Source organism: Meleagris gallopavo, chromosome 4 (genome assembly GCF_000146605.3).
Source record: "Meleagris gallopavo isolate NT-WF06-2002-E0010 breed Aviagen turkey brand Nicholas breeding stock chromosome 4, Turkey_5.1, whole genome shotgun sequence".
NCBI classification, from domain to species: domain Eukaryota; kingdom Metazoa; phylum Chordata; class Aves; order Galliformes; family Phasianidae; genus Meleagris; species Meleagris gallopavo.
In genome coordinates this window covers 10,985,008-10,997,613 of record NC_015014.2, presented here as the reverse complement: position 1 = coordinate 10,997,613, position 12,606 = coordinate 10,985,008, and the positions used below count along the sequence as shown (strand labels likewise).

Genomic DNA, 12,606 nt, shown 5'->3' with positions numbered 1-12,606 from the left:
TAAGTTAGGACAGCTCAAGCATCATAGTGTCACCAAAGAATTGCAGCCATAGGAGTTTGTGCTGCCGAAGCTGTACCTGATGCCTGGTGGATTGGTGGGAGACAGACGTAGATGGGTGTGAATTAGGGATAGGTGGGAGCCCCTTTCGGTACCTTCTGCCAGCAGTTCAGGCACCAAGCACTTGGCTGAGGGATGGCAGCCTCACATGGGTGCAGACTGCTTCAGGCTGACCTGCATGAAGGAACTAAGATCCCCCACTGTCTACATTTGTGACCAACACAGTCATCCACCCAGAAAGGGAAGTTCTTTCACTTCTCACTCTAATTTCTATCAGAATGGTTTGTGTCTTCCCTTTTTGTGCTCTGACATTTTTTCTTCTAAATCTGCTACAAACACGAGCACAGATTAATTTCAGTAAAAGGCAGGTCACTTAAGAACGGGGCATTTGAATGATTTGCCTTTTAATGAATTAATCAGTGCTTGGGTTTTTAACAGCATTAAGAAGAGAGAAAATCCTTCTTGTCATGGCAACTACAATAAATGAAGCATCATGCAGAAGGCAAGAGAAAAACACAAGCACTTTCAGTCTCAGCCAAGTCCACAAAGTAGCAGCATTCATTACTAATTCAGAGGAGAACGTCCCTTGGAGCTCACCATTACTGTTTTTACTACTAATAATACCAGAGCTGCATGAATTTAACAGAAGGTAGAGTTTGGCAGAAGGCAAGAGTACCACTGAAGTGCTACTTTCCTAATCAGACATCATCTTTCAGACCAGAGCCTTTGTTTTCTGCAGCCAGCTTGGCAAGAACAGTACTGGGCAATGGGGAAAGTGCTGGGGAGAGGAAAGGGGCATTTTCAAGCTGTACCAGTCTGATAAGATTAAATCTGGAGAGAGGGTGGAAAAGGACATAGGTATTTGTAATTTATTCATAAACAACCATGCCATCACGAGAAGTTTTTTGAAATAATATGTGATAGTTCCTTAAATATTTAAGAGTTTGTTGACCTATTTTCTCAGTTAATTAGGAATTTTGGGGCTGCATTAACAATGGATTAAATGCAGTCTGCTTTAGTCACTAGAAGGTTCACCTACACTGAGTTAGAGAAACATTCTTTCTTTCTATAAAGGATGTAAGAGGGGAACTCTTTTGTGTGCATCTAGACTTGTGCTTAAAAACCTATAGATGTCCTAGTAGGTAATGTTTCAGCTCAACTTACTGACTAGGAAAACCTTAAATCCCTCGAGTCCTGAAGCAAATTTTCAGTTACAGCACCCCTAACCCTGGCCACCCTGCAGTGGAAGGGCCCTGGTGCAGCTGCTCTTCTCAGCAAGTGCAGTGGTTAAAACTGCCTCATTTCTGCAGTCTGCATTTGTGAGTACACTTATTTTTTTTACTTGTTTATTTTATTATCACTTGACAGAAAATTGGCTGTGTGGATTGCAAGGTTTCATGTCACCAGTCGCTGTACAGTAGCGTGGCCAGAAATAAACTCTGAGTGTGGAAGACTCTTTTAGCAAAAGACATGCTATGTTACTCACACTGCAGGAAGCTGAACAGGAGAATAGCATCTCGTGTATCCACTGAAGTCATGGCAGTGTAAGGGAGGAGGTGAGAGCGTGGCTTTATCTCATTATGAAGCATGGAGACGGCCAGCTAGCTGGAGATAATTGCTGAGCCCTGCTGCCAGAGCAGGGAGTTGCCTGATGTCTCCATCAGCAGGAAGGAAGTGGGATCCTGTTCCATGTGCAGGTGTGTGCTTTGCTTGGTGAGATGGGAGTATTGTGGTCTGTGAAATAAGTTGCAGCACCAGAGTTTAAGTCTGTTCTGCATTCAGCTGCTCAGAAGACAACATGAGCCCCTTCACCATAGGAAAGGATGGCAGAGAGGGGAATCACTGCTTTCTGAAAGGCTCTTAAGTTTACATCTCAGGAGGACCATCGTCAGAACTATTTCTTGCTCTTTCAAGGCTTCATTAAAACAAACCTTTGCCCTTGCTTTCATCACCTTCCCTTCTTAGAATGCATCAAGGTTCTTCATGTTTTCCAAGGGCTGTTTTTGTGGCCTCCTGCTGAAAACCGTGCAGTTGGAGGAGAGTTTGCACAAGCTCAGAGCGCAAGGATGCTGTTAACTTACCAGGCAGCCTTTGCTGGGGACCTCCAAAGTGACCTGGGAAGGGTATTTCTCAGTTTGTGTTTCCGCACTGAGTGTTAACTGGCCTGACTCAAAGTAAAAGACAAAGTAAATGTTGGCTGTCAGGCTTAAACAAGCTTCTTCATCAGGTGCAAATGGATAGGTAAGGTTTTATTCCATTTGCACCTGATGAGGAGGCATGTTTCTTCCCGAAAAACTGGTTTCTACCACCGTGTGTTTCTTTCCCTTAGATCAATTCAGCATTCTGTGGATCCATGTTCTGTACTAGTCAGTTACTGCTTTTTATTTTCCCATTGAAACTTGGAATCTACTGGCGAGCATTTTGTCATCTGAAACATAGCAAGTGCACAGACCTGAACCTGTAAGCTTCTAAATGAGAATGGTGGTTTTAACCAAGCGTTTCTAGTTCCTAGAAAGAAAAGGGGAATTTAACACTAGAAGCTTTTGCAGAGATAAAACAGGAGACAGCAGTACAGTGCAGAGGAAGAATTTCAGAGGTTTTTGCTACCGCCTTAAAGCAACAGAGTAATGGTTGCAGTGACAGTTAATGAGCAGATGTACAATGTTAATTGTGGTACGTGTAATACACAGAACAGTAGTTCCTTTAGTTCTCTTAGCAGCCGTAGCTTGGATACTTTGACTCACACATCTAGCTGAGCCAGCTGCATCGAGTTTGTACACCAGTATGTCTGCCTATAGGCAGCAAGGACAAGCAAGGCTGCTTTCTAGAGTCTGTGTTACATGTATCTCAGCCATCTGCATCTACAGGGGTGGCTGGCTCACCTACGTGGCACTATTGTAGGCACTGCCCACGCTTACATTATTCTCCTTTTCCCGCTGCTTGACGGGCCGATCCAGTTGTACTCAGCCTGAACCAGCACGAAGCTGTTCTCGCGGATCTTGCGGAAGTGCATCATCTCCCCGCTTTCCTTCACAGCGATGACGTTGTTGCCTGGCTGGCTGAAGGACACTTCTGTCCTCTTGTGGCAGTACCGGGCACAGATGTAGCGCAGGCCGGCCGCCGCAGCCAGCCCCAGCACCGCCGTGCAGACAAGGAGGATGCCAAGTTGGGCTGCTATCAGACGTGTCCCTCTGCGAGAGTCGTCCCCCCTCCCTGGGACAGCGGGTTTGGGACCTGCTCTGGTCACCCATGGCAGCGTGTGCCCACCCACGTCCTCGCTGACCTCCTCCTCCTCCTCCTCACCCTCCTCTGGCCGCAGGGGTGGTTCGCTTTCTGCCATTTGCCTCCAGGCCAATGATAAATTGCTGACGGTGTCCCCATTGCCGAACCAGGCTGTTGTCACAGCAGCTTCACTCAGGTGAGCGCGTGCGTGTAGGGCAGACCAAGAGGCTGCTGCAGGCAGGGAAGTTTCCAGGGCGGCCCCATTCTCAGTACTTGCCTTTGAAAGCAAAAACGTGACAAGAAATCCAGTGAGGGAATAGAAAGGAGGTTGATTAGGCTCTCATCCACTACTGACTTCGCTCTGTCATTCAGCTCTGTTTCTGATTGAAGTGTCCCTCAGCCTTAGAATAACCCTATTTCATCCTCTGGTTACTCAGTAGCATTTGGGATATGAGCTAGATTCAGCACTGCTCTGTCTGTATCACAATTGTCAGGGGAGATGAGGCAGTTGGTGCCGTGGGGCACAGTGGAGCGTGTGAAGGAGCAGAGAGGAAGGAGCAGAGGGGTCACTCACTGCTTTGCACAAGTCTGCAACTCCCACTGTTGCTGTGGTATTTTGCACAGTCATTGTTATAACAGAAGAATCACTTAATGAACAGTTCCTTTAACAGCCTTTAGTGATGCCAGCGTAGTTCTGAAAGGATAGATGTATCTTCCCAGCCATGATTTGTGTTTAAGTTCACACTGGGTTCACTGAAGTTCAGCATAGCCTTTCAAAGGCCGTGGGTCAAACTGTGGAACTGAAGGACCCAGAAGGCCATTTTGGCATCAGCATTTTTGGACCAGTCACATAAAACCCACAATTTGTCCCCAGAGTCTGTCTTGTCTTCTCAGTCTCCACAGCCTGTTTGAAATCTGCTACCTCTCAGTGTTGCTTAGCCGCACATTACTGCTCTTGCTTGCTCCTGTGCTTTTCTAGGGGCTCTCCTTGGTGCCAGGCACCTTATTTTATCAGTCACAAAATGACAGCCAGGTCTGCAGTCCAGATTTTTCTGCAGATACCATCCAAGACTAACTGTGAAACAATCCTACAATTTAGGAGGCCCCCACAGAATTTTTCTATTCCCACTGTGCACCTGAGGCCCAATCCAAAGCCTGAGAAATGTACTGGAGTCTTTTCTTTGGCTTCCCTGAGATTTGGATCTGACCCTTAGTAGCTGGCTACTCTCCAGCCTGTCCAGCCCAGCAGGCTCTTTCACACACTTGTTAATTACACCAGAGAAAATCTCACCCTCTGCCTTCACTAGTGAATTTGAAAGCTTGCTGGGAAGACAGTCTGACAGGACCACAAAGCTGGGTAGGAACCCTGGCAAGCTGTGAACACAAGTAAGGGGGAGTCACAGAGCATCCTTTGCAGAGGATGAGACAGTTTCCAAAGGAAGAAAGACGCTAGTAAAATACAGGTAGTAGGTTAAAAAAAAAATTCAGTAACTGAACTGCAAACTGTAGCTGACTGGCAAGGTTAATATTGCGTGTGTGTGGCTCGCTAGACCTCATCGTGTAATCACATGTAGGGATATATTGCAGGATTTGGGGCATTGCTGTCGAAAAAGACCTTGCTCTGCCTCACCTTTTTTCTCCTCTCTGTACTGCTTCTGTCCTTTCTTGCATAATTTTTCAGTATTTTTATTTCATTATGCTCTTCTGGTCTTGCCTTGCGCAATCAGTCTTCCTTTCCATTAGTTCCCATCTTCAGCCATTTCCTCTCTTCTCCTTACTGCTATGCCAGATGCTCACATTACATGTCTCTTCTTAATTTGTTCTGTGTCCTTTCTAAATATGTCTCATTATCTGTTGAATGGGCCCTTCCTCTTTTGTTTTCACCTCTCTTCCTGATGTGTGCTTGTGCGAGCACATGAAGGAGCTTGTTTTCTTTGTATGCATTTCAGTGCTCAGAGAAATAGGAAGGTGCCATAGAAGCTCTATATGTTTATGTTTTATATACAGAGCAGGCCTTCGGTGACACCACTAGGAGGTGATGACTTCAAGGAGCTTTGGGCAGAGAGGGATGCCACCTACTGATGGGAACTGGAGTAATTTTGGATGCCACTCCTAAAAGCAGTATTAGGAAGTGAAGCTCAGCTCTGTTTAAAAACAAAACAAAACAAAAAAAAAACAAAGAAAAAGGCTTCCAATTTCGTCTCACTTCTAGGATGCTGAGGAGGATATGGTATTATTGTGTCCACAGAGTGGTGTGGATCTGCCCTCCAAAAGCAGACAGCATCCTTGGCCTTCACCAGAATGGATAAAGTGTTTCACCTCCAGTGAATGTAATGAGCAGTACCTATCAGGCACATCTAGAAAGGAGTGTCTCAGCCTTCCACTGGAATAAAATGCATATTTCCAGCCTAGCAACATCCAGCAGCATGAAGCTGTGGCCATGGCTGCATGCACAAAAAATTACTTTGGGCTGTTTTTGCAGTGGAACTCTTAGCAACCCAGACATCAGGAAAGAAGAAAAGAGAAGAGAGAGACAAAAACCAATTCCCAGTTAAGGTTAAAAAAAACCCAACACAACAACCAACAACTCAGTAAAGTAATTTTAGTCACTCGTGAGCCATATACATGCTTCTTGGTGCTGTGAAGCAGCAGAGAGGTTTTATCCTTACCTTCTCTAAGAATTTTCACCAGCTTCTAGTAGTTGCTGTCTTTGGAGAAAACAAAAATAAATCCTCCCCATCCTCAGTGCTTACCTGCTCATCTTCTTTACACGTCACACACAGGTGTGGGTTGGTAGTGCTGGCACTACTTTGTGCTCTGAAACAGAAAAGACAGAGTTAATATGTGATACCTGCTATTTCAGAACACAGAAGCAGAACTCCTGAATTCTACAGTATGCACGATTCGTGAAGAGTGCCACTTGCTGGAGCAGCCTCGAGGTACATACAGTCAGCACAGACCATGTAGGCCACGTGTTCCATAATGTCTGATCGTTTAGTCATAGCCCCATCATTTACACCCACAGTGTAATACACTGCATTAAAGGTCCTGTGGCCTTTCAGACTTCTGAGCAGACCTCCTCAAGGCAACATTTCATAATTGCTTTAAATCCTTTCTTCCTTTTCCCTCCAGGTGTAGAAATAGCTCTGTTAAGCTCTCCATTTCTTTGGATATTTGCACACACTTCCAGAAAAATATTGCAGCAATCAATTCTGGTCAATAGCTTTTATCACGTTTTTCAATCACCTGGCTGGGCTGATCAGCACGAGGCCTGCACTCTGACTGTCTCACTGCCACCGTCTGTCACTAAAGGATTATTTTTCAAAAATACAGCAAGCAAGCATCCTCCCACCTGCCCCCGCAGCCACACACACCTCACAAACACCCTTATTTACCCGCAGTGAAACCAGCATTGATTTCCTTCCCCTGGACTGCTGGAGAGGCAGCCGTTCCCACTACCTGGTTATCACGTGGTGCAGTACCTGTCAGAGAGGCTCTGCCTGGAGGCGTAGTCCTGGAAGAGGAAGCTTTGCAGAGCATCGGCCATGCCTGGCTCTTGGAAGGCAAGCGATGGCTCCAGCCTTGAGCTGCTCGTGGGGCTGCTCCCTCCACTCCTGCTGGAGGCACCCCACAATGCTTGGGACAACTGCGTTGGCTCTGCGGTGGGCTGCATATCTGAGTGGACACCAGTGCCTGAACCCTGTGCTGGTGTTGGCGTGATGCTGGTCGGGCTGACCAGAGCTGGGCTGGGGTACTGGAGAGAGCTGGGAATGGCAGCGGAAGAGCCAGAGCCTAGCAAGACAGAGACAGCAAAAAGCAAGAGAGGAGCAGAAGTCGGCTTTCTTTGCTTTGTTTCTTTCAAATCACGCTTGGTGCTAGCATTTACTAGTGAGGATAGCAGCAGTGATTTTATTTTTAAGGCACTTGAATAGGAACCCAGACAGGGAGTAAAGAAGCAAAGCCTGCTGCCTAACAGGCATTTGGGTAAAATAATTAAAGCTCAGACTTGATGCTATGCCAAAAAGGCTGAGAAACAGATCTGATTGAAACGTAAGTAAATTCTTAGAGCCTTTTACAAACCAGAGGCAGAATAAATACAAATAACTACATGCCTGAAGGGTAGTAGTCACATTTAGAGACAAATGTATTCCAGTACGTGGGCAGCTTTGCTAACTGCACTTGCTCGTCTTTAGGACCTAGAATTTTAGGTGAAATATATATGGGGTTTTTCAGCAGCATTTTAGAGTTTTCATTCAAATCATAGGATCTGGCAACAGTGTTTATCCTGTTGGTACCCTCCTGGGGACTGACTGTTACCTAGGATGCCCATTTGTGCCTTCTCATCAGGGAGTTCTTCATGGCCATCACTGATCTCGCCAGCAGCTGAAAAAGTTAAATGGGCCTCTTTAGCTCGTTTATCTCTTCTGTCTTCAATGGTTACAAGGAATAAGCCGTAAGAACACCCAGCTGGAAACTGTCAGCAACAAACCACGTACCTTTGCTTGCTGTGCCAGCTACGTGGGGGCCAGCAGGTTCCTGCGTGGGTGCAGGTGCTGCAGGGCCAGCCTTCCTGCTGCCTCCAGCAGATGTGTCGTTGTGCCCTCGCTGAGCCACGGTGGCCGATTCGATCCTTGCCCAGTAAACAAAGTATGACTGGACTACAGAGATGCTGTTAAAAGATAATTATGCAGGAATTTACTCTCTCAGAGTTATTAATAAAAGATCAGAATGCTCAGCTAATCAGAAGGAGTGCTTTAATCTAAAGGCAGCGTGAAAATACTTTAAAGGATTAGCCCGTCACACATTTTTATATTATAAGTAAGAGATACCAGGTCCCATATGAAAGATAGTGAGTGAAGGATCACTCATAATTACAATCAGTCAAAAACGTGTGGGAACTGAAAAGAAGAAAAAAAAGCTATTATATTCACTGTGTTGGTAGAAGTACATTTGGAAAACTTTGAATAGCTCTGCGTATAATCTTCCGTAGGCAGGGAGACAACAGAGGTATTTACTAATTAAAACAGGTCAGTGTAACTTGTACAAACAGCGGAATAGGTAGAAAAAGCCACAGGCACTTTCTTCTGAGCCCTTCAATATTTGCACCTGCCTCACACTCCTCACACTCTTCTCATCAGGTGCCAACCTTTAGGCACGTCCCCAGAGCGTGGGGAAGCTTCATCCTGAGGGAGGATTTCAGCTCAGATCACTCAGATGCCTGCGAAGATGAGATAAAGGGGGAAAGACCTTGCCTTTCCTGTGCTGGATGGTTCTTGTGAGACACTTTTAAACGGAACAAGTACCTTTCTCGGATATTGTAACACAAGTTATGAAACGTGGATTTACAATGCGGCTGGGGATCACCTTAAAACATGTGCCGTTTGCTTTCTGCGTTAAATCTGCCCAAAGTTTATGGCAAAGCCTACTGACTTATAAGTAATTTGGGGGCGGGAATCCGAGAGCAGAAGCAGCAGCAGAAGTGGGAGACAAGGAGAGAACAGGGAGGAGGGAGCAGTCGGAGTTTCTTCTGGAGACGTGGCCCGTGGCCGGTGGCATGGCACGGCCTTGGGGAGAGAAGGGAAGGGCTGTGGGGCTGACTTGGAGGGCAGCAGCTGCAGGGTGCAGGGGGAGTCAGAGTGGGTGGCTAGGAACGGGCATGGCAGCATTTGGGCTATTTTTATCTGTTTGCTTTTCACATGTTTTTAATAGTATTTTCCAGTCTGTAACAGCGGGCAAAATGGAAATGCTGAGCAGAAATATTTTTGTTTCAATTACTTTGTGTTGAATCACGATGAGATGTGCGAGCCACAGCACTCAGCAGGAGGTTTGTGTTTAGGGGAGCAGCCAGGGATGTGGCCAAGGAGCTTCTAAGCAATTTTGTAAAGTCAAAACAGTTTAATCTATTCCAAAATGAAAAAATCCCCATGCTCCCTGTAAGGCAGCCAGTTACATTTATTTATTTTTTTTATTTTTAATTCCAGATCAGAACCAAAACACTTGGACTTTGGTGCAAAACAGTGGTGTAAGGTTTTGACCCAGTGCTCCCCACCTAGTCCTCCTGGGAGTAATTCTCTTTACATTTAACATGAAAAGCAAACAAACAAACTGTAAACTAGGAAAAAAAAAATCAACACAGCAATGACATGTGACGTTGTCCTGTAGGCAGGGAAGTCCTACAGGGTGCGTTATTTAGAAAAGCAGGCAGACTGATCACGGTTCTCTCCTTAAGCCTTAATGTTTCTTTTTCCTAACTGCTTAGGCTGTCGTCTCTCAGTGCATTTATTCTGAGAAAACAGTGACCATGTAAGTAAAAAAAAAGCAGTACCCAGCAGATACAAATGGGGATTTATATACCAGCTGGGATGCTGTTGCAGGATTTCATAAGCTTTTAGCTCTATAGGATTCAAGAGGCATCAAACCACCGTGCTAGAAAAGTACAGTGGAAAAATGCAACCAAATTTGTGAAAGACTGAAACTGCGGGGACACTAACACTGGCTAGGGACTGATGTGTTCTTACAAAAATCTGATGTCTCCAATGGGTTGGTCCGGCGCTTTCCATACAAAGGACAGGTTTCTCTTCAGGGACTTGTCCGAGTGGGTGACAGTGTCACCATCTTCAAAGCAAGACAGCAGCTTGGAGCCAGGAGGAATGAAGACAAATGTGCCAGCCGTTTCATCATTAGACACTTTGCGAGCTTGAAGCAAAAAGCCCATGAAATCCCGACTGCTCCTCACTGTCACTGCAAGACAAAACATGGGACACAAAGGGATTTGTGTTGCAGTTCTCAGGTGAACTTTTTGTGATGGAATTTCCATTGGCACCTGTGAAATCAAAAGAAAACCTTGTCAAAAAAAAAGAAACGACAGCATCCTACAACCTTTGCCCTTACAATCTGTGTTGGATGTGCTGGATACAGGGTGCCAGACTATTAGCTTTGTAGTATGAAATTGCACAGGCAGTTGGTTTGAGTCTTCTTCCCCCTCGATTGTAATGCTAACCACGTTGCATTAGGCAGTATGCAGCCACCTTTAAGGAGAGATTTGGGTACCACACTGCACATACGCAGATGATTGCACGCTGCCCTTGAAGGAGAGTTATTTTGGGTGGGGATGGAAAGGGAAATTGGCTGGGCTGGAGGATGGTGCCTCTCAGCTCTGTCTGCAGCCCAGGCAATCAACCCTCATGCCCTGAGTAGAGCCCATCCCTCACAGGGTGACAGGCAGAGGGGGTGGCTCACGCTCCGCAGGCACCTCTCATGTGCCACTGCGTGGTGAGTTCTGTACGGGTGAGAGGCAGCTGAGATAAATCCCACCCAAAGCACCCAAACCTACCAGCTGATAAATCCCACCCAAAGCACCCAAACCTACCAGCTGTCTCTGATGTGTAGCACGGTGGGGATCTGGGGCCAGGCACCACCTGGGAAAGCTTAAGGCAAAGCACTGCAGACAGGATCTCTCTGTAAATACATTCATTTTCTAGCGATGAGATATGGCATAATGCACCTGGAGCTGTGCCGTGAGGATGGTGTCCCTCTTCCCATCCCTCTCTAAGATTAATATCATCACTCACGATTAGATAGCGTGGATTTTTCAGATTCATAAATGTTTCTTAAATAATTGCTCCTCCGTGTCAGGAGCACGGAGCAGAAAGCTGCTCTGCTGGGTTTCGAGTCACAAATGAATATAATTTGAAAGACTGCCTGCGAAACTGCCACCTGCAAAGACTAATAACTGCTTTGGGGATTTCTGTGGGACTGGGCCGAGACAGAGCCAGCAGCTGTCCTCACCTGGGACCTTGTCTCCGGGGACGTAGAAGGACACGTTGGTGTGGATGGTAACGTAGTTGTTCGTGGGGCTGTGCAGCTGAGCCCGCAGGTGCCTGGGCATCATGTCAGCACAGGCAGAGGGGCTGGCGCCGTGCGAGAAGGCGGATGTGGAAGAGACCATGCAGAGCACGGTGCACGCACAGGCAGCCACCGCCAGGCAGGCCTTCTGCCTCTCCTCCATGCTGCGTGGGGACGTGGCCGGAGCACCCACTCCAGAACGGTGTCCGTCACCTTCCAGATAGCCGAGTGGCCTTTCCCACAGCCTCTAAAAGAAGAGGAATAAATGATCCCTCTGGCATGTGGATCCTCTTTGGGAATCCCCAGAATTCCACATTTGGAAGTTAATTGTTGAGGTTGGGAAGGAAAAGACCCTGCCAGACGACACGTTTCTAGTGAAGCCATCCAAAGGGTGAATGGCTGGGAGAGACTTGCTCCAGAAATTCATGTTTAGCGGGAGGATAAGGCTCTGTGTGAGCATGCTAGTGACTCAGCTCAGCTCCTTCTACTCTTGCTGAACTCCACAAGTTCTATGCTTGGCGCTCTGTGCTGTTGGTTATCACCCAGACTGGGTGGCTAGCAAAACGCGCATCTCCAGATTAGACAGGGTATTATTTTCTTATTCCAGTTTTCCAGGCCCTATTGAAAATGATGATGAAGAGTGAGCACACTGTATTTATTGGGTACTGTCCTGCTTTTAATGTAGCTCTTTCTAAGCTTTTCAACGTGCAGCTTTTCCTGGCTTAGATTTTGTTATGTTCAGTCAATAAATAGATGTAAAGACATGAAAGAGAATCAGAGACTGAGGAGCTCCAGTGTACACCTCCGTTTACATCGCTTTCAAATTTGCCAGCTGATTAAAACCTCTCACACGAAACAGCTCGTGCCCAGCCTGGAGCCAGGAGCAGAAGGATGCAGTTCAACCTTCTGCAGCAGGGCACCTTCACGCTCCCATCAGCTGCGTGCCAGAGATGTTCTGGAGTTCAGAGGAGCCTTGGCCAGACCCCCTGCCCCTGCTCTAGTGGTGGGATGCCTTCGTGCTGTTGGAGCCAGCTGCAGAGACATCCAAATCTTTGCCGGCTGAGGTTTCTCGTGGCAGCTCGCACAAGTACCTCTGAGCAGCTTTGCTCCTCCTGAGGTTCCCAGGCTACAGTTTCCCCCTTCCCATCCTGCCCACGCTGCCTCCCGCGCCCTTCCCCACGCACTCAAAGGCAGTGGGAACGTCACCCCCAGGGCTGCAGCCCCCCACATTTGGGAGTGGGTGTGGGTTTGGGCCCATGTCAGCGCTGGCCCCACACTTACCTCCCTGCTGCCTGCTGCCGCCGCGTCCCCAGCCTGCCAGCAATGCATCCCGTCAGGGAAGGTCTTTACTTTCTCCTCTAATGGGAAGCGCAGCAGCTGTTACTGCTAGCACCCGCTGACCACGGGAGCACGCTGGCAGTGCCCAAATTCAGCCGTAATCACATTAGTTTTCGTCTTCACATCCCAGTCACCTCTTTTTTT

General features: G+C 47.1%; 1 protein-coding gene and 1 long non-coding RNA gene across 4 annotated transcripts in view; one reads left to right on the top strand and one right to left on the bottom strand.

Moving 5' to 3' along the window:
- On the bottom strand, positions 1–12,584 carry REELD1 (reeler domain containing 1). 3 transcript variants are annotated; one of them, XM_031553017.1, is made up of 7 exons: positions 11,068–12,584; positions 9,798–10,020; positions 7,776–7,948; positions 7,597–7,662; positions 6,762–7,071; positions 6,033–6,096; positions 1–3,556 (listed from the first exon to the last, which is right to left on the bottom strand). In XM_031553017.1, the coding sequence occupies exons 1-7, from the start codon at positions 11,285–11,287 to the stop codon at positions 2,972–2,974; spliced, it is 1,641 nt and encodes a 546-aa protein (XP_031408877.1). In that variant the 5' UTR covers positions 11,288–12,584; the 3' UTR covers positions 1–2,971. The 3 variants fall into 3 exon arrangements, with proteins under 3 accessions (XP_031408877.1, XP_019470045.1, XP_019470046.1); XM_019614500.2 differs by lacking the exon at positions 11,068–12,584 and adding an exon at positions 10,649–10,909; XM_019614501.2 differs by lacking the exon at positions 11,068–12,584 and adding an exon at positions 10,649–10,838 and having other exon boundaries at positions 9,798–10,102.
- Positions 1–12,606, top strand: part of LOC109367166 — a 22,345-nt gene that overhangs the window by 3,727 nt on the left and 6,012 nt on the right. The gene's annotated exons all lie outside the window — the stretch shown is intronic.